Raw genomic sequence first — 27103 nt, forward strand, 5'->3', positions numbered from 1 at the left:
GACCCTGACGAGTGACATCATAGGCCGTCGGCGCGCTGTTGGAGCGCTGTTAAAGTTCCGGATGTTTCCGATTCTCGGGCGACCCACGCGCACTCGCGTTTCCTAGGTTCTCTGGGTGGCAACACCAACGCACGTTGGTGGTTACGCAAACCCGAAAGGCACTGTCGATCAGATAGCGAACCCCCTGCCGGATCATTAATCTTCGCGGAGTTGGGTGTCAATGTCAGTATGGAAATGAGTATCACGTAACCGAACGTCGGTCGTGAAGCCCTTGACGGCCACGACGGGTCGCCCTTGCGCCAGCGGCTTACGGATTTACGACCCATTTCGTCGAGGAGAGGATCGCGAAATGGCCTCACGGTGCCCGTGCGTGGCACCTGAAAAGGGACACTCTGCCGGAGGGGCTTTAATTTACCCAGCGATCGATCGGCAAACAAGTTTTGCTCAGTTTCTCAACATCGGCTGTTGCCGGTGAGAAAATACTATTTTCGAATTATGCCGGTGGCGCCACAAATGGTGGCGTTTATGGTGGTGAAACCTTACCCCAGGCCACGGTGTGTGGGTACCCGGGTTTCATGTCCGACCTCTTACACGCAGAATGCACACTCAATGCCGCAATCGATCATCATCGCGCCGCGCCGGTGACTCGCGCGATTCGCGTGGCCCCGATTCGCGATAAATGCGTTCTAAGTGGAAATGCTCCCATTCACGCGCGCGCCTCGGTTGGTAACGGTTCGCAACACGCTCTACATACGTGGCGTGCCGGGCTAATGGCCAGGCCAGTCTTTCAGCTTCGGGCCCGTCACACCCGACCGTCTGCGATCGAACACGGAATGGGCGGGCTGGGGAACCGGTGCCGGGAACGGGAACAGAGCTTCCGGTTAGATTGGCCCAAAAGGTGGCGAATTTGAACGCACATTAATGGCATTCCCGACCGCGATGACATCAGCCCCAGTGCGCCTCGGGGGTTCGTCGCTTGCCGTTGCTTGACGTTCGAAGGGGCGCATTGAAGTCTTTCGTTTTTGCGACGCTTCCGCATAGAGACGCCGGTGGCCGGGGCATAGTTATTACGATGATCGCACGGCCGGTCATGCGTGCAAGCCATTCTCGGGTCAGGGTCTAGCTGACCGCAGGATTCCCTTAAATAAACATTGACCGCCACAAAAAAAGGAACGAAATTAATTGACGGCCTCCCCCCAAAAAAGGTGATGGGTTTTGTGGGTGTGCGTGGGGCAAAAAACGAAACCAGCGCACCGAGGGTGGCCGCAGACTTCCTGCTTCCTTCTCGTCGAACGTTGTAAATCATCGATTGGTCAGGTCATCGATTCGGGTTCAGAAACGAAATAACTCATGTCAGGCACGGACGAAAAAACAATGGGCCTGTGGCAACCATTTCGAACCAATATCCCGGTTCGGAACCGCGGCGAAACGGCGGTTAATATGGTGCCCCCGTCCGTAACTAACATCGCACCACCGAGTGGGTATGATTAATCAGCACCGAAAACTCCGATTGCAATGACCATCTTCCCCCTCACACGGTACTGCCTCACTCCCCATCGGTTGGTGCAGAATGTCCATGCATTCCCCAACAAGAAGATGGATTGTGTTCTGCCGGCCGCGGCCGCTTCACGCTGGGTTTCGAAAAACCGACCGACGCCTAAACGGCGGATCGCACGGACACGGGCTTGGACAAAAATAGAATTGCCTCACCGGGTGCTCCGTCTTCTTCTCCGCCGACCTCCGCTGTTTTTTCCCAATTACATCGCCCGACCGACCGATCGCCGGCTTCCTTCATTAATTCAACGGGCCGCACGCAAACGGCGGGTAAACCCCGGCAGTCGAGAGGCATCTTCACAACCCGGCTGAAGTCATCGGTCGCTTCGGGAAACGAAGCGCCCCGGCGCGTTTAAGAATTTATTTTCAATCGCGCAATGATTCTCAGCAACGCCTCCCAGGGTCGGGTAACACCTTGGCGGGGCCCGTAAAACAATGAAGCCTTTGCACATGACTATCGGCTGATCACACTGACTAACGACCAACATTAGCCCAACGAGCCGGTGCGGTGTATCCACAGCTGCGACCCCGTGCGATCGAGAGAGTGAGCGAGAGAGAAGCTGTGAAGGGTACATATTTCACGCGAAAGATGGGCAAAAATGCAAATGAGCCAATGCCAGAGCCGGAGTCGCGACTCTGTGAGCCGCGCCAGATGGTAATGAGTTTATCCTCGGAACCAATCCAAACCCTATCGACCCAACTGCGGGGCGGCCCCGATGAGGCGGGGAGGCAGTAGAGGTTCGCAAGAGCAACTTTACGCGCTCCAAAATAGGAAGCAAGTGGAGCTCGGGTGGACAGACACACTCGGCGTCGCCGTCGGGGCGAGGATTTCGTAACGTTTCGCCAACGACCCGGACGGGCCGGAGGTGAGCTCGCGAAGGCGCCACGGTCCGTAATCGTCCTCAAGGTTGTTTGCCAGAGTGTTGCCGCCGTCGTCGCCACATACACACAGAAGTGAAGGAAGCCGTACGTGGGGTTCGAACGTCGAACGCGACTCGAAGGCCATGTTTTGATGAAGCATTTGCTTTGAGTTCTTTTTACTCGCTCTTTTCGATGTTGTCTTTTTCTTTAAATCAAATTTCGATTTTCATTCCAAATTCTCGGGCTCGGGACACAGTACGACAAACACAGCGAGGATCGGCGCCGAAGTCGTGAGTCGCCGCCCCAGCGCAAAGCGAGTGACCACCCGGACCCGGACGGCCGACAACTCCCATTCGCGGGCCAGACACATTCGCAAGAGTCGAGGGTGTCTAGGTGGTAGTGCCAACGGGTGGTATTTAATCACCACCGGTTGGTATTTTCGATCGAACCAGTTTCGCACCGATATTGCCTTTTCGCGCACGCACTGCTACGGCCTGCAGAGAGCGACAGACGTTTGAGCTGACATTTCGAGACGTTCGAGCTTGGGTGTTCCCGGCTCCTTTCGGGACAGCTGGGCGGCTTTTCGTCCTCTGGGAAAGGAATAAATTGTTCCACAGCGCTTTGCGAAGCGATTGCGCAAGGCTTTGGGCAGGGCTTGGTCGGGTCTCCCGCTGGCAACGCCATCATCTGATTGGGATCGCAACCATCGATGGGGTCATGCCGAAGCGAGGGCCCGTCCGAATCCGATCGTTGTTGGCACTGTCACGGTTTTCGTGTATTTCGGAAATCCGCATTCGGGTTACGTAAAGAGCGCGTTCGTTATGTCAGCTCGGGGGAGATGATCCTCGGCCGCGGTGATCCGAGCAGATCCGTCACCGTACAATGGCCTGTCCAATGGGCCTGGAAATGGGTTTCGGGAAGTGAAAGACGTGATTCGATTAAGCGGCTAGCGAAACGGCCATTGATTAGTGAAACCACCGCAAAGTGCACGGAATTAAGTATCATTGGCTGGCGTGTTATTTAAAGAGCACTTTGGAGCCTGAAACTAGCTAAGAAAGTTGCAAAGGTCCTCACAAATCATCATCTATCGGAAGTTGCGATATTGTTAACAATAGAAACCAACAAGTTCTGGAGCACTAATGTAACGAGTTGGTTGAAATTTGAAATAATTAAATGTCGATACAAAAACGTAGAACGGAAACGGAAATCTGAAGCTTATGGAGCTTCGACTTAGATCAAGTTTATTTTAAATTTCTGTTTCTGTGATGATGCTTTAGCGTTTAATCGGTTCCCGTAAACGTGTTGGTTTCTCCTCTCACTGAACGATTTGCAGTCGTATTGACGAATAATCGAATATTTGTTGGTACGCTGCTGATCGATTACCCATTTATGAAACGTGTTGCATTCTATAATATTCTACAAATATATTGTTATTATCTTGGGATATCGCTCGGTATTGATTAATGCGTTAATTTTGCTTGTTCACAAAGCCAACAATTTAAAAATATGCTTCGTCACTCAACAAACATTTCGCTACAAAAAATAGCATTTTCGACTCCCCTCTTTTGTAGGAAGTTTTAATAATTTTAATCCATTGTGCTGTAGTTGAGCGATTCGTTTTACAAAATAGCAGACATTCAACTAAAAGATTGATACTAAGGTTGACAGATATAAGCGCTGTAATTTTGAATCTGAGAAATTAATAACCCTGTACTTGGACTACGATCACTCAACCATCGTAGATGATCGGATCAAGCTGTTTTCGCGTTTAAGATCTTAACTTCCCGTATTGACTCGTCGATACTCCTTACTCTATTTAACTTTTCGACTTCTGCCCGATGTTTGAGAAAACGACCTGACCTGGAACTCAGAATTGCTGCGAGGTCGTCTCTAATCGGACATAATGACCCTTCAAAAGGTCTTTGTCGTACTGTTGTCGTGACTGTTTTTGAACAAAGTTTCGATGTTTATGCTTTCATGTCTTAATAGTAACTGTTTGATTCATGTTACTGTTGTATTCGTGTATCTCTTGTTGCACCGGTTACCAGCTTTTGCCCTCGTTTCGCCATTTGTGATCACGCTATTTGTTCTATGTTAGCTCTATAGTCTATAAATTAATACAATATAGCAAGTTGTCTAATTTGTTATTCGATTATTTATTTAAGGAGTTGATAAGTCAATATTGTAAACTATAAAAAGTCGTGTAAAATGAAAAACAGACACTTCTTTTGCTAATCCTATAATGAGTTAACCTGATGCGTTCTTATAAATTTAATGGACCTTCGGTTAACATGTAAAGAACACCTATGGTATGATCTTTCGTTATCAAATCGATCTTTAACGGCACCTAACTAGCAATCATCTGTACAACGAGAGCTTTGTAAATCGTCCAACTTAACATAAAATGCTGGGTTAGCTGAACAAATCCAACCCAAACGCGTGCCTATTTTGTGCAAACAGTCTATTACGTTGGTAATGTGCTTTGTTCTAATACCAGCCCGCGAGCGCCATTATCACAGATTAGATTCCGACTGGACGTTCTTATTCCTTCAAACTCCACGGCTAACTGTTTCCCCTGTGCACGATGGCTCTATTTAAGCTTCTCCTGCGCCTGCGAACGGCTTGTGGCGCATAAAAATTCAATTTATGCAAAGCCCTGCAACAACCACAGCTCCGTGTGGCTACGAAACTAGTTTAACCGCGCCCAGCCGCCCGATATCTTAATTCTTGGCCGACGGCCGCAAGAACCATTGGGAAGCAGCAGTAAGAGGGGAGGGCTCATTTCATCACTAATTTCGCGACGGCCCACCGAGTGGGGTAGTCTATTTAGAAGCCATTTTTGACTTCGCGCCGTTCTCTGGGCAAGCGGAGCGACATTACATTTCCACGATTAATCACCCCAAGCGGAGGGGACTTCTGTCGTCGGCTACGGTGCGATGGCCATTCGTTACAGCTGATGTGGGAACTGGCCCCTTCTCGAGTGACGCCACCGATCCGTGAAGCGCACCGGGAAAGGTGAATTTGTTAACCGAGATTCGGGAACCGTTTTCCGTTTTCGGGCGTCCCGATTTCCGTGGCTGCCGTTCCGTTGCTACACACTCCCCGGGGTGGGAAATTCAGTCCCGATAAAGACCCCCGGGTCCGCCGGGAAGTGGGTCGGAAAATCGGAACCTTCCTTGGTCGAGAAATAGGCCGCTCGGCTCAGCGTCGACACGTCGATCGCGCCCATTGTTCACGAGGCTCCCCGAGACGACTGCACGAAGAAATGGACGGAACTAATGGCAAATGGGGCACCACTCTCCGGGAGCAAGGGCCTGAGGGCCCCTGTCGTTCCGTGGTCTTGTTCTCTTGTGCCGTCTCTTTTCTCCGTGCTGATCATGAAGCACTCCTGGGAGGGGGTTGACAATGTTGCGTGACATCGACCTCCCAGGTACCGTACCGGCTACCAGCACCGAGCATGAACCATAGGCAGCACCGTGCCACAGATCGGGAAGATAATTGAAGAAAATTGCCTGCTCTGTTCGAGGCTCGGGCTCCCCGTACGGAGCAGGTCAAGAACCAACCGACTGCAGAGTACGGCTGAGCCAAACCAAGCTCTAGCTGCCTGCTCCGGGCTGGTCTGGACCGCAGGGTGTACCTTCAAAATTTCACACGAGTGTTAAAATTTAATTCCTCTGGAAGCAGGAAATTGTTAACGGACCGCCTGACGGTGGACCGACCGGCCGCAACAAGCAGCTCCGTCTGGACGTGTAGCGAACGTCGTTACGTTTGCCCACTAACGGTGGATGTAATCTTCCCGGACAGGACCAGGTAACGACCCCCCGGGCAATCTTATTAATTTTTCAATTATCATCCCGAACCGAAACCGAAACTTTGGTTGGGCGTTGAGCCTGCACCGGGAGCCCTTGAGCCAATCGAACAATTGGTAACCTTTGGTGTAACTGTTTCTCTCGCCCGGGTTGGGCCCCCGGGTTGGTGAACTTCCCGTAGTTGAGCTCTGTCAAATCGTTGCATATTCAAGGCACACACAAGCCTTGATTTATGTCATTGGTTTCGAAGGGCAGCCTGGAGGGTTTCCTTCGCTGCCGTGGGCTGTTTGCTTAGCCCAACCACGGCTTATGACAGCGGAGCCTCACGGGAACGGAAATGAAAGATTTTTAATGGCCGCCGCAGCAGAAGAAAAGGGTCACACAACGGTTCTGTGGACGTCCGAAAGTTCAGCGCAGTTCCGGGTGGGGCCAAAGTGCCCTCGGCGGCTCTCGCTCCTCTTCGGACCGTGCGTCATGTTTTCGTCAATATTTATGAGCCATAAACAAGGGCCCCCTAACGGTACTTCAGCAACTTGACCCACTGCCCGGATCGGCGTCGCAAAATCACTTCCTGTGTTTGCGCAAACCACACGCAAGCCTGCGCTAATTGCAAGCCGTTCAGAATGGGCCACCACCGACCCCTGAAGGGCCCCGTTTGACGCCATTAAAAGGGCCCCACAGCGAGCAGGGGAACCACTCAGCATAACCCTGGCTGGCGGGCTATGCGTTGCATAATTTCACTTAAATGGCCCGAAGCCCGAAGAATCGATACGATCTGGGCGCCAGGCCAGTCGGGACTTTGGGACCCTTCGGCTTCGGTCGGGTAACGGTAAAACTGGGCCCACCCTTTGCCGTTGTCACCAACAGGGGCCTCCGGGGTTCCCACTGCACCGTAACCGTATTCATCGACCAGGAAACAGGGTCGTTACAAGATAATATCGGCCACTCTGCATGTTGCTGCTGCTTTCTGTGTTTTTTTTATGCTGCTGCACGGCCCGCCATCACGGCGACTTCCGGAACGGCCATGTTCTGGAGGCTCGTGGGCTGACACAGAAAGGGGCTCCCACGAAGTAGCACAAGCCCTCCGGAGCCCCATGCAGAGCCCGATCGAACTCGATCGGCTCGAGACAGACACGGCGCCCGTTCCTGGTTCCCGGGGAACCCGGTGGGCCCAAAACGGGGCCACGACCCAATCATCATCGTCCACGTCGCGGTGCGCTGTGGGCATTCCGCCATGGCCTGGAATTCTCGACGTGGCTCGGCGCGATGTGATCACGCGTGTTCCGAGCTAACCTCAATTTTCTGTCGGCGCAAAACACGGAAAAGGGCCCCAGGAACGCGGACACACGGGGCTCCAGACCGAGTCGCGTTCGTCGATGGCTCTCGGGGTACTTTCTAGTGCCGGACGCCTCGGTCGCTCTCGTCCAAAACAGGGTCACCCAGGCCGCCGCCGGCGTAGACTAACGGTTCTTTGGGGCGGCCTCCAATCGGACGACGAGGGAGCGGGGGGAGAAAGTAGCACCGCACTCCGGGGGCCAAAATTGTCGATGACCTTGAATCACCATTCGCACGCACGGTGCGTGCCGTGATTGGGTTGTCAAAAATGGCCAGCGATCGAACCGATCGAGTTCACGGACGGCTAGGTTCGGTCGGGAAAGTCCTCCGCGCTCGATTGGCGGTGAAAGGCTCCATTAAAGCATTACCCTCAACTAACTAACGCTCTTGGTCCTTGGCGTTGCGTTGGGAGGGGAAAATTTATGGACAGCAAAACTTTCTCCTGATCCGCTTCGGTTCTTCGGTGCGGTGTGATGTTACATGGCCGCGATTGAATAATGTGCGCACACGGTGAGTGCTTCCGAAACAGAAAGCTCCATAATCAGTGATTGTGAGGCGGGCTGATACCGAATGACCTGTTGTTCCGGCGTATTGGGTAACCCATCGGCGCGGCGCTCAGGTCAACGATTTGGGGACAGCCCAATACGTTGAGGCTATAGGAGAGCGGTTGGACACCTACATGGCAACTAGATCTTGGACTTTTTAGCGATCATAAAGCATGGCCCAGTTAGAATCGGGAACAATTGAATTAGCTAGAGCTCTCGGAGTTGGTTTGACTTAGGAAACATATCCAGATGTCAAATAGAAGGTATTTAGGCTTTAAGAGAAAAATTTAACAAAATTGATTTGTCGGTCGTCGGATGAAATCGCGAACTAATTCTGTCCAATTTCCCGCCATCTCTGCAGCCATCTCGCATCACCTTTCCAGTCTTCTTCATCTTCCTATTGATTGTTGCCCAAGAATTTGCGAATGGACGGAGTTTAGGGCAATTTGGTGGGTTTGATATTCTTTGCGATGAAATCCCTCTTATATTGTAAAAGTACCACAGAACTACATCCTTGCTATAGTGGCAGCTTTCCAAATCAGGCCAAAACTTTACCGGACCTTTGTGTGACTTAATAAATGATAGAACTCGCTTTTTGAGGCACTCTTCCTTGTACAGAGTTGAGTTCATCGACGTGTTTGTGATGAAAACCTTGATTTCCGTCCACAGGTGGAAATTCCTTGTCATATCATTAATGTTTGTGCAAATTCATTGGTGAATACAAATTTGAACTTGGAGGGGACATCGCCCTGTGTCGTGGCGATATAAAATGTTGGTCCAGGAAGCTGTTCACAATTAATTTTCATGTATGTTTCATCGTCCATGAGCAAGTATCCTTTTTACCTCGTCAGAACCTTCTCGTACATCTTTCTATGTGTGTTTTAACGACTCGGTTTTGCTTAAGTGCCCTATTTGGATGCTTTCATGAAAGGAAAAAACACCGAACCGAAAGTCCAGGATTTGCCTTGATCGATTTCAAAACCTTCCAGTTCAGCTGCCGGTCGTATTTTCCACTACGACGTCTACTCTGAATCTGTCGGTCTACGGTGTTGGGTTCCCGGAAATGGTAAATCATAGCATATAGAGTTGATTTTGCGAATTTTTGTGTCGTCGACGTGAGTGTGCAGAATTATTTTTCTTCTTTTGAGTTTCATTAAGCATAACATTCTATAAACTCCGCGTACCAAGATGAAACTTTAAGCACTGAAAGTCGAATGTTTACTAAGGATATGGCTATCAACGGATTTGCAATCCGACTACCAGAGGTGCTGTCTCGCCGAGGCACGATCAAGTAGAACCTTCAGCCTACACTCCAACTGGGCCCCCCTTGTCGAGTCTTTCCAACGTGACAAAAATGACATCACTTCACATTGCGGGCATTTGGCGACGTAGTACGAATCCCATCTAAAACGCATTACTCCGAGCGAGCCGATCTCGCGCAAATAATGGACACAATTAAAACACCATTTTGAAGGCATGACAAATCCACCAAAAAATGGCGTACGAAACAGAACTTCAAACGGACTGGCCGCAACGGTGGCCCCGGGGGGAATGATGATGACTTCGGTTCGGGGTGAGCGGATCAAACTGTTTCGTGGAACCCTTCTTCGGCGGAAGTTACCCATCAAGCACGAGGGGGTAATTACGGAAATCTCATGTTCGGAGACTTTTATGGGACATGCGAGCCACCTCTCGCCGGGGACCATAAACAAGGTGAAACCCTCGGTCCCGGTCGCACCGAAACGGTTGAGCGAACGAAGAACAACGGCGGGGAAACGGTAAACGTGCGCTCGCCAAATCTTTGGCCCACGATCAGCTTCCGGAAGTCGCTTCCATTGTTCCACCCGTCACCCCACACGGTGCTGGATGATGACGACTTGACCCCCGCTCCGGTGGGGGGGGGGGGGATGTTTTGCGTCTGAAGGTGCTTCAGCAGGTACTGCAACTTCAAGATCTCGAAAATGGGACCGTGGTCCCGGTCTCAACAACTTGGTGAGCTCGTTCTGAGAATTCTATCTCGTGATGACTGCCGGAGACCGTGATGAAGTGTTGAGACCGTCACGGGACGAAAACATGTTGTCATGCTGCCGTCGTAGCCCCCCTCCGCAGATCGAATCTTGACAGCGACACCCCGCCCCAACGGAGGATGAATTTGGAGAATCGGCCGTGATGAGTCGACGGAATTGTAAATTAATTTCGCCGAACCTGATTTCTCACACCTGAACTCCCGGAGGATGTGGATTTCGGACGCTCTGCATTGGTTTGATCGATTCCCCGCGCTGCGCGAACACGGACCAGAGTTCCTTCGCAGGTGTGTGGGGCTTTTTGTGGCCCTCTTTATCATCATCTATTTCACTTAAGACGGCGCCGGCTACGGCCAAGAGTGCCGAAGAGATGAAATAATTTCCAACCGTGCGAGGGTTTCGCGAGAAAGAGACTAATTGAAAACGAATCAAAAGAACCGTTTACACGGAGGTGGGCTCGACCGCGGCGAGATCTTCCCGAGGGACGGGCGCCGATCTGAGTGCTGTCATTGCGAAACTCGCCGGAAAGTACAGTTACAGCTAGACCTCCGTCCGTTTAGCGAGCTGAACATTTTCGGGGGTACGATTTAATTCGTTCACGCGGAGGTCCCTGAACTGGAAGTGGTCCTACTATAATAATCATTCGGATTGCGCTATAATTTCATCTCGCAGGGCCATTCTCGTACCGATCGAACCACACGAAGAAATGGTGTTCGAATGAAAAATGGACTCGCACGCGAACTCACGCGGTGGCTACATTAGCCCCCTAATGACGACCTCTAGAGAGAGAGAGAGGGAGAGAGACGGAGAGAGTTTTCTTTAAAACACCCCAAGCAGCCGGAGTGCCCGGTCCTTTCAGCATCTCTTACGCGGTAATGGTGCTTTTCGCAATCGGGCTAATTAAAGCTTGCCCAACACGGACGGACAAGGCGGCCGGTGGCGTAGCGGTGCGTGCGCAAGACTTGATTAAGGCTCCACACATCGATCGACCCTCGGGAAAGAGCGATCGGCGATCGCGACGCTGGCCGCGAAGGAACCGCGAAAGAGAGCGAGACTGGGGGTACTGGAATACCTTCATTACCGAATTACGGCAGCCGCCATTACTTGGGCGCTGGGTTCAGGTCATTGTCTGGCGGCGGTGGAACTCTGGTTCCCTCCGGTGTCCGGTGTAGCGCCGAGGTTTCACTTTTGTCCGCTTTCCGTTCCCTTTCCAGGATGACGGTGGCATCGAGTTCTTCAACACGATCGTGCTGCAGCCCCACCTGAAGCTGGTCACTGATCTTGGCCGAGGCTACCACGTGCGCTGCCGGTACAAGAGCCGCCGGGCGGCCTTGAAGAATGTGTCGGTGCTCCACAAGCCGTCCGGCGTGGCATCGGAGGCGTCAGCCGACAGTCGACCGCAGGCACTGACCAGCGCCGAGGGTGGTGGCACCGATCGACGGGAGCACGGCCGCTCGATGGACAGCAAGGACGAGCTGGCGGTGCCGATCGCCGTCGAAGACGAGCAGGCGGACGAGAAACCGATGCCGGGCTGCCATATGAAGATCTTCACCGCTGGCGAGAAGCTGGCCGAGAACGTCAAGATCGGCGATCCGCTGACGCTCGTCATCAACATCGACCGGCAGGAGGAGTACGGTCTGCACGTCACCGACTGCCTGGTGCGGGACGGGCTCGGCTGGGGCGAGCAGAAGCTGATCAACGAGCAGGGCTGCCCGTTGGACAGCGAAATTTTGGGCCCGTTCGAGTACACGGCGGACCGGAGCAAGGCCACGGTCACCTTCCCGGCCCACAAGTTCCCGTACACGTCGTCCGTTTACTACCAGTGCAACGTGAAGCTGTGCGAGCTGCAGGACACCAACTGTCACAAGGTGAGTTCCGGTGCCACAAGGTGCCGCGGTTCACGAATATTGAAGGAGTTCTCTCTCGTCTCCTCCTGCAGACACCGACCTGCTCGGGCAATGGTGCCAAACGCACGAAACGGCAAACGGACGAGGAAGGACAACCGGCTACGATTGAGGTCTTCTCCGGACTGCACGTGAACGAGAACGCTGAGGTGCTCGGCGATGACGCGGACTCGGTGTTTAAGGAACGGGTAAGCGATCTCGTTAGCTAGCTCCCAAGCTCCCAAGTGCTTTATGGAGTGCTCGTCTATCCCTTCCAGACACCGGACGACGCCATCTGTGTGTCCCAGCGGAGCTTCGCCGTTGCCATAGCCATTGCCGGCCTGTGCCTGATGCTGGCCGTAGTCCTCGCGGTGATGTGTATCGTCGCCCGCCGCAGCAGCAAGTCCGTGTCCAACTCGGGCAGCTCTATCTACAGTGGCCCCTACACGAACACTGCCTTCTCGCATAGTAGTTAATGTCCGCGCTCCGCTCGGGTGGAGTAGTGCTACGTCCGGCCGACCAGCGAACCGTCCCCGTCCGCAGATACTGTGATGCCTTTTTTGGGCACGACGAACGACAACCTTCCGACCACGAACGCAACTAGTACTAAACCTCCAAGTCCAAGGACGGCGTGCACTGTCGGAGTGTCACGCCACCGCGTGTAGTTAGAATTAGAACCACATAGTTCACAGGTATTACCGAAGCAATCTTCCCCGGCAGATTGCTTTGCTAATATCGCAGAGGCGCGCCGCCGGATGGATGCGGCCAGATCCTGACCGGGGGCCTCTGGAAAGCGTAACTAACTCCTCGTTTAACTAGCATTTAGCACTAGCCACTCCTACATACTATCTCATTTGTTACTCTAGCACGGTCTATCGATCGGATCGGGCTCCGGCCAGATCCGACGAACACACGCTCACTTTCCCGATCTAAGTCAGGTGGCGGGTACTTAATGCTGATAGCCTTTCGAACGTAGTTTCCTTCCTATCTCAGTCTACGCAGTAAGATGTAGAGTACGCCGCGGATCCATCGCCACGTGACCACTGGACGCCGCAGAGAACCGCAATATGATTGAGACATTTCCAGCCTCCTTTTCTACCGTTTTCACGATCTACTGTTTTTTGTGCTCCCCGAAAGAAAACTGCCAACTTTGAGATGTACTGTAAAAAGTATCTTTAATTTTAATATCTTTCATATTTATTAAACCACATACCACTTCCCGAACCTGTGGGAAATGTTCTCTCGTACTGCGGTTCCGTGGCTACCGTCGGGGATGCGCGGTAATAGAGTAAAAGACAGGAGGGGCAAGGAATCGGTGACACACTACCCCCGTCGCTGTAGGCCGTCGTCTGGTGGTTTAACAGAATTTTAATCGTTTAGCAATCGAACGGAACAGAGAGGAATGTTTGCGCGAAAAATCATCACCCACTGTGTAACGAACAAACGTACTGAATGAACTAGTGAGCACAGAGGTTAGAGACTAGTGTTAAAATAAATGTGAATATAACAACGAATGGTAGCATGTTTTCTATTTTTTACATGCTGAAAGAAATTTAATTAGACTTAATTTTAACATAACCCTTTCATGGGTGCGTAGGTCTTGTTTTGAACGAAATTAAGGACATTTACACTGTTTACGGTAGCAAAAGACTATCATGATTTTATTTTATTCAATATTGCGTTCCAACGGTTTTAGTACAATCACATTTCAAAATCGAATCTCGCTTGAAATATGTCGTGAAATATTTCACCTGACATTTCACTTTCGACATTCCAGTTTTGACATATCGTCTGCGAAACGTCAAGTTCGATTTCTTTTCGATTCCTCACCGCGTGTTTTCCCGGTGTTGGAACGGTGCTTGTGTTGAATTTTTCGTATTTTCGGGGAAAATCGCACGCACAAACTCGCCAAAATGAGTTTGTACAACTTCAAAAAGATCATGGTGGTGCCACCAGCAAAGGTAAGAAAGGAAAACGTCGTTTGTGCCGAGCTTGCGGACGTGCATTGTTTACATGCTCCGCAGACCCGGCTGTGGTCTTTGGATCGGCGGAGGAAAATATGACTAATTTCTGTGATTACCTTTCTTTTGTAGGCCTTCATCGATATTATGCTATCGAAAACACAACGGAAAACACCGACCGTTGTCCACAAGCACTACAAAATCAGTCGGATCCGTGCGTTCTATATGCGCAAGGTGAAGTACACGCAGCAGAACTTTCACGATCGGCTGACGCAGATTATCCAGGACTTTCCGAAGCTAGACGATGTCCACCCGTTCTATGCCGATCTGATGAACGTGTTGTACGACAAGGACCACTACAAGCTGGCGCTGGGCCAGCTGAACACCGCCCGACACTTGATCGATACGTAAGTTTTTGGCGAGCGAGTGACCCACTCTGTCAGAGGTTTCAACTGGTGTTCCCCCCTTTCAGTGTGGCCAAGGATTACGTACGATTGCTCAAGTTTGGTGATTCACTTTATCGCTGCAAACAGCTAAAGAAAGTCGCCCTCGGTCGAATGGCGACGATCATGAAGCGTCAGGCATCGAACCTTACCTACCTCGAGGAAGTACGTCAACATCTGTCCCGTCTGCCGTCGATCGACCCGTACACACGCACGATCATCGTGTGCGGGTTCCCGAACGTTGGCAAATCGAGCTTCCTAAACAAGGTGACACGGGCCGATGTGGACGTCCAGCCGTATGCGTTCACGACCAAAAGTTTGTACGTGGGCCACATGGACTACAAGTATCTGCGCTGGCAGGTGATCGACACGCCCGGAATTCTCGACCATCCGCTCGAAGAACGTAACGTGATCGAGATGCAGGCCATCACGGCGATGGCCCATCTGAGGGCTTGCATCATGTACGTGATGGACGTGTCGGAGCAGTGTGGCCACTCGATCGCCGAACAGGCCCATCTCTTCGACAGCATCAAACCCCTGTTCGCCAATAAGCCGCTCGTGCTGGTGCTAAACAAAACAGACATTTTAAAGTTCGATGAACTGGAACCCGAAAAGCGCAGCATTATCGAGGGCTTGTCCGAAGATCGGGAGCTGATTCCGATCCTGGAGATGTCGACCGCTACCGAGGAGGGTGTGATGGAGGTGAAAATGGAAGCGTGCGAGAGGCTTTTGGGCTATCGGGTCGACCAGAAGTTGAAAACGAAAAAGCTCGAAGGACTGCTGAATCGGTTGCACGTGGCGTTGCCGGAAAAGCGGGACACCAAGGAGCGCCCTGCTTGCATTCCGGAGGCGGTACTGGCGGCGCGTGCTGCCAATGCCGATAAGATCGCCAAACGGCAGAGGAAGCTGGAGAAGGAGATCGAGGCGGAGCAGGGCGACGATTACACGCTGGATCTGCAGAAGAACTACACGACTATCGCCGAGGAAGAACGGTACGATGTGATCCCGGAGTTCCTGAACGGAGTCAACATAGCGGACTATATCGATCCGGATATCTTCGAGAAACTGGAGGAACTGGAGCGCGAAGAAGGTCTGCGGCTCGAGTCGGGATTGTACGATCCGCCGCCACTCAATCTCGACGAAACGTTGCTCGAGATTCGCGAGATGGCCAAGCAGATCCGGCTGAAGCGCTTCCTGCTAAAGGATGCCAAGAAGCTGACGATGAAGAGTGGCCGCCCGATCATGCCTCGACACAAGCAGGCAATGGTGCGCGACCGCAAGTCGGACAATCTGCGCAAAACGATGGAAAACCTCGGCGTGGACATGTCTGGTACGGAGCAGTCGAACTTTACCAAGAGCGAGGTGTCGCTGCGGCGCAGTTTGGTACCGTCGGTCGGTGGCCCGAAAACACCGAAGAAGGACCGCGAGTCGTCGGCGATCGTCAAGGCAACGGGACAGCTGCTCAAGCGCCGAACACCCGGCCACGAGCTTGGCATCAAAGACGTTATGGTGAGTGTTTGCCTCGGCCTTACGACTTGTTGTGATGTTTTGCATGATATTAACGAATCTTTTTTCAATGTCCTCCCGCAAACGCAGGTTAAAGCAAAGGCAAAGGTTATGGCAAAGCACGACATTGCGAAGCGCGTTACGAAAATGTCCCGCAAAGGTGAAGCCGATCGTCACATACCGGACCTCAAACCGAAGCATCTGTTTGCTGGTAAGCGTGGCACCGGCAAAACGGACCGTCGTTAGGCGACTGTTTGGAACGTTTAAGCTGCCGTCGGAGACTTGGGCGAAATATGTTTACTTCTTTTTCACGGAAATATATAAATTTTATTTGAATCGCAATCACATTCAACACACCAAACGCGGTAGACTTTTGTGAGATTTCAGAAAAAAGATTAAGATCAATGAGAAACAAAGAACTTGGACATCATGAGCGCCCTGCGAAACCCTCTTTAATTTGGTACGCTGTCCTCACTTAATCCGTAACACCCCATTATCGCGAAAACATAATCTCGCCACAAAGGCCACCGTTCGGGCCATCATGCGGACACTGACGCACTTTGACGACAATTTCCGGTGGAACCGACACGCACGCGGTACATGCGCTTGTGGCTGCAGCAAACATTCCGTCGGTCCGTTCCTCAAATTCCTTTTCCACATTCGCTTCCGGATGCCCGTGTGTGCGGTCACGAGTGGGTTTGTTTTGCGGGTGACGCATTGCGTTGATAGGATGCATCTGTTGCAACGGACCCACTCGGCAGGCACGTTTGACAAACACCACACCGACGGGTCCGGAACGATGTAGTTCGATAAATAATTTACATTTTTTGCCGTTCCGAATTATGTTCGGTGTTCGGTACGATAGAGGAGCGCTCGGGTTATGCCGCTGCATTCCGGAAGCCGGCGGTGATAGCGAAGATGCGCATGGGTTATTAATGTGACCATCTGTCTATCGTAATGGGAAACCGATTGGCTGGCAGAGGTACGCAGAGCAATAGGCAGAACAAGGTTTTGCATACGAAATCTGCAACACCGAGGATCGGGATGGCCATAACCAGCACATGTGTCGGAAGGGTAATAATCTCAGAACTGCATGACCCGTCACAAACCAACCCACCGGTGCGTCTATCCGTTCCAGTTCCGGCAAAAGGCATACGCCACGCGGCGCGCGGCCCGTAATGGCATAAGTGATGAGCTGGGTCGAGTCATTCCTCTTTTACCGGGCGCGTGTGTCTATTACCTTATTAGACTAGATATTAATTAAATTTATTCTCGATGATAACATTTATCGAACCGGTTGCATTTTTCGCCATAAAGAACCAGTAAACCGGACCAAAAACGAGCTGGCGAACCGGGCGGTTTTTGGATCACCCTTCACCGGATCAGGGTTCTATCTACGGTCGGGTGGTTATTAGTGCAATCGGTAAGGGCCTTGGGGGTTACCTTTAATTCTTATGGCGTTCGCAGATGGCTTTTTACGCTTGCGTACCATTTCGCAACGTTGAAGTATGCCTTTGTAATAAATTATTGATAAGACGAGCGAGTGAAATAAAAAGCAAACCCGTCCCGTAGGTTGCGTAATGGTGAACGACGTGACAATTGGCAGTCCGTATCGAGTGGCAGTTGCAGTTCAAAGAGAAACTGGAATCCACACCACTGAACCGGTTCTGGGGGGTCGGTTCTTATCGGCGTGGGCCACTATTTTTTATGTTGCAAATAATTTCCAAACCCCATCGCCACCCATCCGACGGACAGCCCACCGGAGACGGGCGGCATCGTCCGCCGAACCCCGGCAGAATGGATCGGAATTTGGAGTGTTGTAAAATAACTCCATTCCCCCTCCCGCTGGCCATCAGCCAGCCAGGTGCATTTTATGATTTATGTACACTGCGGGGATGCGGCGGATCCGATAGCACGTGTGCGGTGCCCCGTGGCTTTTAATTGGTTAAACATTGACGTGACAGGTTTTCCGTTGACCGCGCACCAGCCGATCATTGGATGGCAAACATTGGTAATTGCGTTTTATTGTGCTGCACAAAAAAAAGATCGGTCCGTGGTTCCGGGGTGCATAAAGCATACAATTTGCAATCCACGCGGGATGGCCGGAAGTTTGAAGTGATTGACGCGGGCGCTTGAGTCGATTCGGTTTTCTGATTTCGTTATCGACTTTTTTTGGCTTTTCGAAAGTTACGATACGTAAATGCTTATTATCCTGGCTACGGAGCAGGTGCGGATCAGCGTCGTCGTGCGTGGATCGTTTCAACAAGGGGGAGCTCGTAATGGTCGTGTTCGGTTATCGGTTCGCGTTCGATTACAGTCATCATCCGCCCGCGCGCATCGGAGAAGTGTAAGTGAAAAATGGTTTATGCTTTTGCTATGGTATCACATAAAGCACTTAATTGTGTGCTACTGAAAGATAATTTCCGTTCGCACATTGTAGCCCCAAGTTAATGGCCTGAAAATGCAATCAGCGAAGGTGTCGGAGGTGTTTGGCGCGGTTCTACACGATGAACTATAATTAATATTAAAGTTGGAAGTCATTCAGTGACATCCTTTAAGAGTTTGCAAAAGTGCTTTGATGGACGATAAAGAAGTAAGTTCTGTGGTTTGTTCGAGAGTGCTTCTCATGATCCCCGCAAGACGAACCGAGTGGCTCAGGCGTCTGAAGCGCGCGTTTACGTAATGATGGCGATGCGCAAGATAAAAGGATTATGCTGTAATCAAACGGCATCGTGAGCAATCAAACTCATTAAAAACATGCATTACCATAAAGCAGCGGTACCGTCAACTGTCTCAAGTGCCATCGTTTGGCGCCGAGCTCTAGTGACGGGCGCCCCACTCTGAATGGGTAATCGGATTAAGTATGTCACATTTCATTTGTTGCTCCGTGCAACGTGAAAATTATGGACGATTTTTACTGTTCCTCCGCCAGCGTCTGCCAGCGTTGTGATAAAGAATGGCACTTTCGTGAGGGCCCGCCGCGAAGAAGGAATCTCGAGCAGGCAGACGAGCACGTACCCGTACATCGCCCAGCCCGGCAGATCCTGGCGGCAGCAGCCGCTCGTGAGTACGTTGTTGGAACCCAGAAAATGGATCCAGCAGCTCACCTCCGACGAGGGGCCTTGAATTGCCAATATCAGATGCAATTGAACGGCGACTGAACGAGTTTCGTGGGAGATAAATTTGATGCTTAGCATCGGTGCACCTTTTCCATTTTTCAAGACTTTTCGGGCCAAATCCAGCCTCCTCGCCGGATCCATTTCGTGGCATCGATTCCTTCGCGCGCGCTTCCGAGTGCGAACACACTCGGGGGCCAATAAAGAAGTTTGATTGTTACGTCAGAAGCGGCAAAGAACTATCGTCTTAACTTTGGCATCACTTCGCGGACTGCCGATTGCAGTGGTCCCACCATTTGTGCCACAAGTCCCGAAGTCGCGGGCGAATCACGATGAGGTTAACAGGATCAATTAGACGCGAACCGCGCTTTAGAAGCCGTGCGCGGCTGTTGTGGTGCCAATAGACGGCACAAAAACCCAAGCTTCGTTTCAGATTCGATTGGAAACATTCGAGCGAGGAAATAACGGTTATAGCGCCAACCAGGGCAAACAACGTTTGCGAGCGAAACGCGAAAACGTGACGTTGGGTGAGTTTAGGGATGCTGCCGAATGCAGAACCGCGCCGAAACCATATCGGTTCGGTCTTCGGACTTGTGGCAAATGTTGTTGCAGTAATCCTCAGGCGGTAATGGTCGCTATTAACTCTATTTGATTATCAACAAAATAGTGTTCAATGCGAATGCAGTTTGCCGATGGCCAGTGTTGAGGGCTGTAAAGCACACTTAAACTGGAAATTGGTAGCTATTAAATCGGGGTTTAAATTATGCTTCAATCGAAAGTGATCAGCGAAGTAACGAAATTTAATTTGGAATACAATTTAAATAAAGCACTATGACTAAAACGTTGTTGTATTATAGATAACTGATTTGAGGTTTGAGTGGTAAAATTGACGAATAGATTGTATGCATTAGAAAGTGCAACTGTTGAAACATGCACTGCAAATGCAAACAAACGGCATCGTTTAACGTTGGTAGATTTAAAACAGATCCACTTCAATTTGGTTCTCTTCCGAGAAACTAGAGCACACAAAAACAAATATTGGTCAACTGAGATCGGCACGAAACGGCACCGGACACCAAGAGGACGCCATGTGGTGATGCAATGTTTCGGTTTTTCCAATCAAGAACGGGTGAATTCTGGACCGATCGTTCCGATCGTTAACTGATCGCGCGATTCGATTTCGCCGCGCCGCGGTTCCAGCAGCAATGATCATTCGGCGTTTACAAACACGCCAGCCAGCGATGGATGATGGTGATGATGCCCCGCGACGGGTTTAGAAAACAAAACAAAATGATTTAAATTCCAGACCCCGGTCGATCGGAGCGATTGGCATTGACATTGAAAAACGGCCGGCTCATGCTGGTGGACGCCGATGTTTATTGAGTCTGAGCCCTGGCCCCCCCCCCGCGGGAGGTTTCAATCACGGATCCTTCTAGTGACTAATCGATTGATCGGACGCCGGTTCTAAGCCGGAAGGGAGCCAAATTGTGGGCATGATTTGCATTTCGGGGCGTGCCGAGGACTGGCGCCGTCTCGTTGTGCGAAATTTGTTTGCCAAACCCGCCAAATGTTTTCTCAACGTCGTCATTCGATAGACGCAATAGAACTGTGCTACGCAACGACCCTGGACTTTGCGCAGGACATGTGATTAATGATGGGCGCTACGTAATAGATCTAGACGATTTTTTTCTCAGACGAGCTGATAGCAATCGATGAAAGTGGATCGATCGGACCGATTGTGGACCGTGAAGGAGTCAGTAGTTCAAAATAATGCAATCGGCATCGCAGAAAGTGCTGCGTAAATAAGACAAAAAGTAAATAACTTTTACTGAATAATACTTTAATGTACGTTCGCTAACATGTCTTTCGATTTCTCATGGGAACTGAATGGACTATTGGTGTTCTTAGAGTGTGGATACATATTGTTAACTTTACTTGTTCTGGTTCTGTTCCAAATCCTATTAACAATTAGTTAATAGGATTTCGAATCGATCTACCACATTACGTAGGCCACATACCAAATGCGGAAAGCATCCTCCGAAACCGTCTGAAGTTCAACTTGTAGTTCAACAAAATATGAACCGAGTTCTAAAGAGAAACTATAATAAAGTACAAATTCTGGGACCACGCATACTGAAAGTTACGCCGCCGGAGGCAAATGCTTCCGAACACTCAACCTCAGCGCATTCCGCGATGGAAGAGCTTTCGAGCGGAATAAACCCCAAAATGCCTTGCTGAGCTTCCGCGCAAATGAGACTCCACCGAACTCAGGCAAACCGAATGACAATCGCCGGAGTCGTGTGGCGGAAAATATGGTTTCCGGTGCCGTGGCCCGTAGCTCGTTCATCGTCGGCACTTCTCAAACAACGCTTCAACCACGAGCAGCGCGTTAAATGTTTAATTGTGTTACGGTGGCCTCCGGAGCCTGCCGAATGCGTGCGAAACGCTGCCTAATATTTGTGGCGGAAAATTAAATTTTCCAATTTCGTGTATCGCCTGTGGCTCGCGGAGGAAACGGCTGTTGTCGGCTTTCACCTGCGGCGCTGCTCCTGTAGCGTCATCTTGCGGTTGCAAAACGTTCGTCGCCTCATTACGGGGCCAGCGGCTTTCCAGGTGGATGCAGGTCCCGATTATGGATTTGATCCGCTGCGCACAGGGCTCTTGCGCGATAAAATACTTTTAATTAAACCAAAACCCCACCGAGACAGGGGGTCGGGTCGCTCCCCAAAATGGACCAAAGCGTCCCTCTATCGTCGTTGTCGCCAGGCCGGGCCGGGCCGGGCCGGGCGTGTGGTTTTTCGCGAAACTTTCGGCCTACGCGATAAATCGTCCGGTCCCGGACCATTCGGTCGGGTGGTTTTTAATTGTTTTGAGTTATTTACGGGCAGCCCCGATTTATGGCACGCACGGTTTAACGGGCCACCATTTCGGCCGTGCGTACGATCCACATTCCCGGGGCCCGGCACGGACGGGTCAACGCGCGCGATGTTTGATATTAATCGACATTTCTATGAATCGAGGTGGAAACGTGAAGTGATAGTGCGGCCGGCACGCGGGTTTCGCATTTCCCATGGGGTGGGTGTTGAGCCGTGAAATGGCCCCAAAACACGTTTTGGCCGTGGCCGGGAAAAACATAAACAGCGTTCCGGCACTCGGTGACCGGCAGGGTGTTAGTTTCAACCCCACGTTCGTCGCCGGGTATTCGGAGAGCGCATTTTAATTAACGGAATGCACTTTATTGCATTAGCATTAGGATTCGAGGAGGGGATGAGTCGATTGGAGAACGGATGCGTGTTCGGATCGTCAAACGAACGGATTATGGTGTTATGCGCTTGTTTCGAGAGCCGGGCGACATGGCTCCGGTTTTAATGATGCTTTCCAATAACATTGCGCATCCTTTAGTGGGTCTGTCGAACTCCAATCAAATTGCACTTCACGGGGCGCCCCACTGCAGATAGTCCGCGTTGTCGCTTCTTCTCCATAGCCATAAAAAAGGTTTCGTTTCTCTGCAGCTTTAAATTGGATTGGTTTCACTTTATCGCTGGCCGATTTATTTGCCGACTCGGGGTTAGACGCAGATTTGATGAGACAGGCGTTCTCGCACTGCACTCCCGGCGGGCCGGTTCGATGTGTGCCAATTTTTGATTGCTTCAAAATTTTCTTCTAAAATTTTTCGTTTACGACGCAAAAGAATTTCAACTGCAGGTAACACATGGGCTGAATAGTCCCGAATACATAGATGTTAGCGCCAGCGTTATTGGATTTGCCGCTTTTTCAGTACGTAATAAGCTTAAGAAGAAAGGTGTAAAAATTTCATGATATTGTAACCAGAAGTTTGTGTGCTTTTGGGCTAAGAGTAACACCACTTTTGTTACTTTCAATGTACCAAAAACAATTTTGTGTATAAATTTTACACTGCTTCTTGATGGGAAAAATACAGTTCAAGAGAAGTATTGACTTGAAAAACGTGACAAGGACTCCATCAGAAACAACAACAAAACGTTGCGCTAACACCAGAAAACATAATAAAAATCCACAAAATCGGTTTGTATGATCGAAAAGTGAAATTGCGTGAGTTTGGCCACGCTTAAACCATAACAAACCGAAAGTGTTGCGTCAATCTGTGACTATGGATGAAGCATAGATCCATCACTTCACTTCGGAATCGAAACGATCATCATCTGACTAGAGAGCAACGAGAGAACCTCGTCCAAAGTAGCCGAAAACACAACAATCGTCTGGAAAAGGATTTTGGATGTGCCTGGTGTAATATTCATCGACTATCTTGAGAAGGGAAATGCCATCAACCATGAATATTAAATAGCGTTATTTGAGTGTTTCAATGTCGAAATTGCAAAGAAACGACCGCATCTGTCAAAGAAAATCATTTTGTATCATCAAGACGAAGTTTGTTTCATTGACCTTCGAATTGCTCCCACATCCACCATATTCGCCAGATTTGGCTTCCAGCAACTACTGGCTTCTCGCAGACCTCAAAAACAGCCCACTGGTTAGAAACTTCGCTCCAATGAAGAGGTTATCTCTGAGGTCTATTTCGAAGCAAAAGATAAATCATGCCTCAAAAGAGGTATTGATATGTTGGAGCGGCGCTGAACGTTGATGAATAAAGCCAATTTCGAACAAAAACGGGTCCGAGACTTTTCATCCCATGTATTATGAACTTTCGACTCACAGTTTTCGTCCGATTTGGGAATTAGATAGAAGTGGCCTCGGCGAAGAGCAACTCTAAGACTTCCTTTACACCGCTACCGCTACGTACGGTTTTCGATAGAAATCTTTCGCCTCTTCTCCGAAACCTTCTCCGAAAGGTGAACCACCGCGAAGAAGGCCTAACGAGTTGAGAAGATTAAACCGTCGAAACGGAAGGATACCCCAAACACGAGAGAAAACCCCTTAATAGAACCCCTTTTAAAGTAGCAAGTTGGGCATCGTGGGCATCCTTTCCGTCACGAAGGGTTTCACGGGAGCCCCCGGAGTCCGCCCGGGTTTATCTTCCGGCGCAAAGTTTTGAAAGGCGTCCATCACACGGAATGAAAGGACCGTCCGGAAGGCGCGAATTTGGGAAACTCAAACATTTCAATCGCTTCGGGCGCCGTTGTCCGCCGTCCTCGGATTGCCGCCAGGCTTCTGCAGGCAGCAGAAACTGTTTACGGTTGATTTGTGTTCGGATGACTAATAATTGTCCGCGAGCTGTGCACGAAATGTAGATGGACAAAAATTAATTTCGATTAATTCATTGCTCTCTCCGTTCTCTGTCGAAACACTTTGCGGTGACCGAAGCATTGGCATCTGACACTGACGGTGACATCGAAAATTGGGTTTGTCAGCCACTCCGAGGAGAGCTTGTAAGTTGAGGAAATTAAATAAGCGAGGCGCAGGTGACCACATCACCACAGGGTCACCACCGCCGCCAGGGACCATCGATGGTCCTTCCGCGTACGGACATCGGACGGTTGATATTTTTGTTTCCCCCATTTGACGCATTACAACTCGCCTGGCTCGTGATGGCTCCTGAAGGCCGGGTTTGGCCCCACCACAAGACGCGGACATGCTTGGCGCCAAGTTGAAGTGAACTTTTACGCCCCAATCAACGAAACTTTTGACGACTTGTGTTTTGTTTCAGGGGCCTGGTGCGGTGAGCACTTGGAAGCAGGGGGTCCCAGGAAACTTGGAGATGTCTGTTTTGCTTCTCTATTAGCTCGGTGCGCCCAGTTCCATCTGCTGGAGATTGGTGTTCGGTTTGGTTTCTCGCTTTTTTCTCGCCCGAACTTTCTATTGTTACTTCTTATCTCCATAGGCGGTGGTGCGGGCTGCCGGAGCGTATGCTGGGGACATGGAGCTTGATCGACATGAAAATGTCGGTAGCAAGAGAATGTCAAAGCAAACAAGGACACCAGAATGTCCACAAAACTGAACAGCGGAGTTTGTCCTCATTTCGAGTTTGGATGCGCCGCTAAAGGCAGACCTAAATTATTAACTTGGTCCGCACTTTTCCATAATGATTGTTTGTGTCCTAAAATTGTTTCGAATACAGAATGTGTATAAGAAATCTGAAAAATATATTTAAATCATATTAACGTTGGTCCCATCGATAAAGATCGTAAAAAGGCAATCATCGGATAGGACAATGTAAAGTCCGTTAAACTTCACCGCTGGAAACGGTCGCGCGCTTGCAGGCGAATCAATTCCGAAGTCCATTCTACGCAGGTGCTCCATAAATTATGACACCCGCCAGTCCGGTTCATTCAATTATTAACGGATGGACTGCGAAAACCCCGAAGCTCATCCCGCGAAAGAAGCGCTCCCAGGACGCAAGTTTTTTACAGGGCGCCTTCCAAAAAGGCGCATCGCAGGACGAGGAAAATTTTAATTGAAATGTCATTCCAATAAACCCGAAAACCCGACCTGCACCCGATTTCGGCTCGATTCGATTCGAAACCGTGAACGACTCCAGCTCCGCTGGCCACCCACGGCACGGCAAGGACGGCGAGCCGCGTCCCTTTTGTAGGTCTATTATCATTCCATTCGATAGCCAATCGGATGTAAATGTCGCGAAATATTCACGAACTTTGCTCCGACTGACAACCGTCCAAAAAAAAAAACAGCTCAGCTCCCCCCCCGGTGGCTACGTGGTGAGTTTTCCAAAACGAATTGGATCGAAGATTTGGGGAAACCCAGCCCAGCCGACACTTGCCGACGCCGGCCGGCCTCACTTGAAATGCTCGAAATTCAATAAATTGTACCGGGAGCTGCGAAGACGGACACGGACCTCGATCGGGCCAATCGATGAGACGCGCCTCGTCTCGGGCACGGCGTGTAAAAGGATCATCCGTACTGCAATTCGAGCCAAAGCAAAGTAGACTGCGACCGACGGGCGTAAGGACGTTCACTCGCTCACGTAAGCAACGACTTCAGCAGGCATTGGAGTGGGCTTCTTGATTCATGTTACGTTCTGTTGGAATTTCATTGCCATATCAGTCAGTTCCACACTTCCGGCAGCCCCTGGCGTCATCATAAATCACGTGCGTTCTGTGGGGCCAATTCCGAAGTCCGTGCACGAGGAAGGAGCCTGTGGCTGAGCGCTGTACGGCGACCCATAGATCATGGACAAACAAAACGATAGAGGCAAGTGACTCGGTGTGCAATGGAAATCAAGGACTTGTTATATGTGCGTGCGCGTGTGTGTGTTTAGAAACCATATTCTGAGACAGTGAAGTGCCAACCGGAAAAGTCTCGTCCTCACTAAGCAACCTAGCAACGGCACGGAAACTACGATGTGACCGATTTAAAGTGATTGTTAAATTGCCGTGATGTGCAACATAAAATGAGGAAGGCGCGAATAATAAATGAATTTCACTAGTAAGTTATGGTACTTTCCGTATTTCAAGAGCTCAAGGTTAGTCAGTTTTATTTTGCCCTTACTTAAATATTGCTTCATTATTTCATTATTTCCTTTTTTGTTCTAACATAATTATTATTTTGTTATTGATGGTTTTTATATAGTACTGCTGTGATCAGAAACAAACGGGACACGGGTTTTCTTTGTTTATTGCAGAAAGTTGCTACGAGGAAGTTGTTACATCACATTTTCACTTCGACACAAACTCGACCCAGATCGTTCCGCAACCATCGTATTTAGCTGATTTAGCACCATGAGACTTCTGACCAATCGCTAAACTCAAGAGGCCGCTCCTTGCACACCGTTTAGAGTCCAGAATGGAGATATGAGCCGAGCCGAAACGATGAATGTTTTAATGGCTATTGCTGAAAAGGACCTTTCAGACCTTTTCAAAAATTCGAACAAACGTAAGCATAGGTGTAATGCAAAGAACTCTGACCACTTTGAAGGTGACGACAACAAATTTAGAAGAATAAGTAAAGATGTAATTTCCACAGTCGTAATTTTGAATAACCTTTGTATCCGTAAGTTTCCTGAAAACAGTATGATAGGTGCACCGCAAATGTGGCACAGTTCTAGGAGCGATGGGACCCTTGAGCAAGGGACTTCTTCAGCTTCCCCATCATTCCTTGCTCCCAGTAAAAAT

The 27103-nt window shown here is 50.2% G+C and overlaps 2 protein-coding genes across 3 annotated transcripts in view; both read left to right on the forward strand.

Annotated features, from left to right (window-relative positions):
* Positions 1–13515, forward strand: part of LOC131206697 (cuticlin-4) — a 37803-nt gene extending 24288 nt beyond the window's left edge. For both annotated transcript variants that reach the window (XM_058199363.1, XM_058199364.1), the window contains exons 6-8: positions 11343–11996; positions 12068–12220; positions 12290–13515. In XM_058199363.1, the coding sequence (XP_058055346.1) occupies positions 11343–11996; positions 12068–12220; positions 12290–12487 (1005 nt within the window). In that variant the 3' untranslated portion in view covers positions 12488–13515. The remainder of the gene's footprint in view (positions 1–11342; positions 11997–12067; positions 12221–12289) is intronic.
* A 317-nt stretch (positions 13516–13832) lies between these two features.
* LOC131206471 (nucleolar GTP-binding protein 1) lies at positions 13833–16273 on the forward strand. Its single transcript, XM_058199035.1, has 4 exons — positions 13833–13972; positions 14105–14379; positions 14445–15924; positions 16012–16273. The coding sequence occupies exons 1-4, from the start codon at positions 13925–13927 to the stop codon at positions 16165–16167; spliced, it is 1959 nt and encodes a 652-aa protein (XP_058055018.1). The 5' UTR covers positions 13833–13924; the 3' UTR covers positions 16168–16273.
* The last annotated feature ends 10830 nt before the right edge of the window (positions 16274–27103 follow it).

Source organism: Anopheles bellator, chromosome 1, assembly GCF_943735745.2.
Source record: "Anopheles bellator chromosome 1, idAnoBellAS_SP24_06.2, whole genome shotgun sequence".
In the NCBI taxonomy this organism is placed as follows: Eukaryota; Metazoa; Arthropoda; class Insecta; order Diptera; family Culicidae; genus Anopheles; species Anopheles bellator.

Coding starts and splice junctions, on each gene's coding strand:
- LOC131206471 (XM_058199035.1), top strand. CDS start 13,925: ATGAGTTTGTACAACTTCAAAAAGATCATGGTGGTGCCACCAGCAAAG. Junction 13,973..14,104: donor TGGTGGTGCCACCAGCAAAG/GTAAGAAAGGAA, acceptor TTTCTTTTGTAG/GCCTTCATCGATATTATGCT. Junction 15,925..16,011: donor TTGGCATCAAAGACGTTATG/GTGAGTGTTTGC, acceptor CCGCAAACGCAG/GTTAAAGCAAAGGCAAAGGT.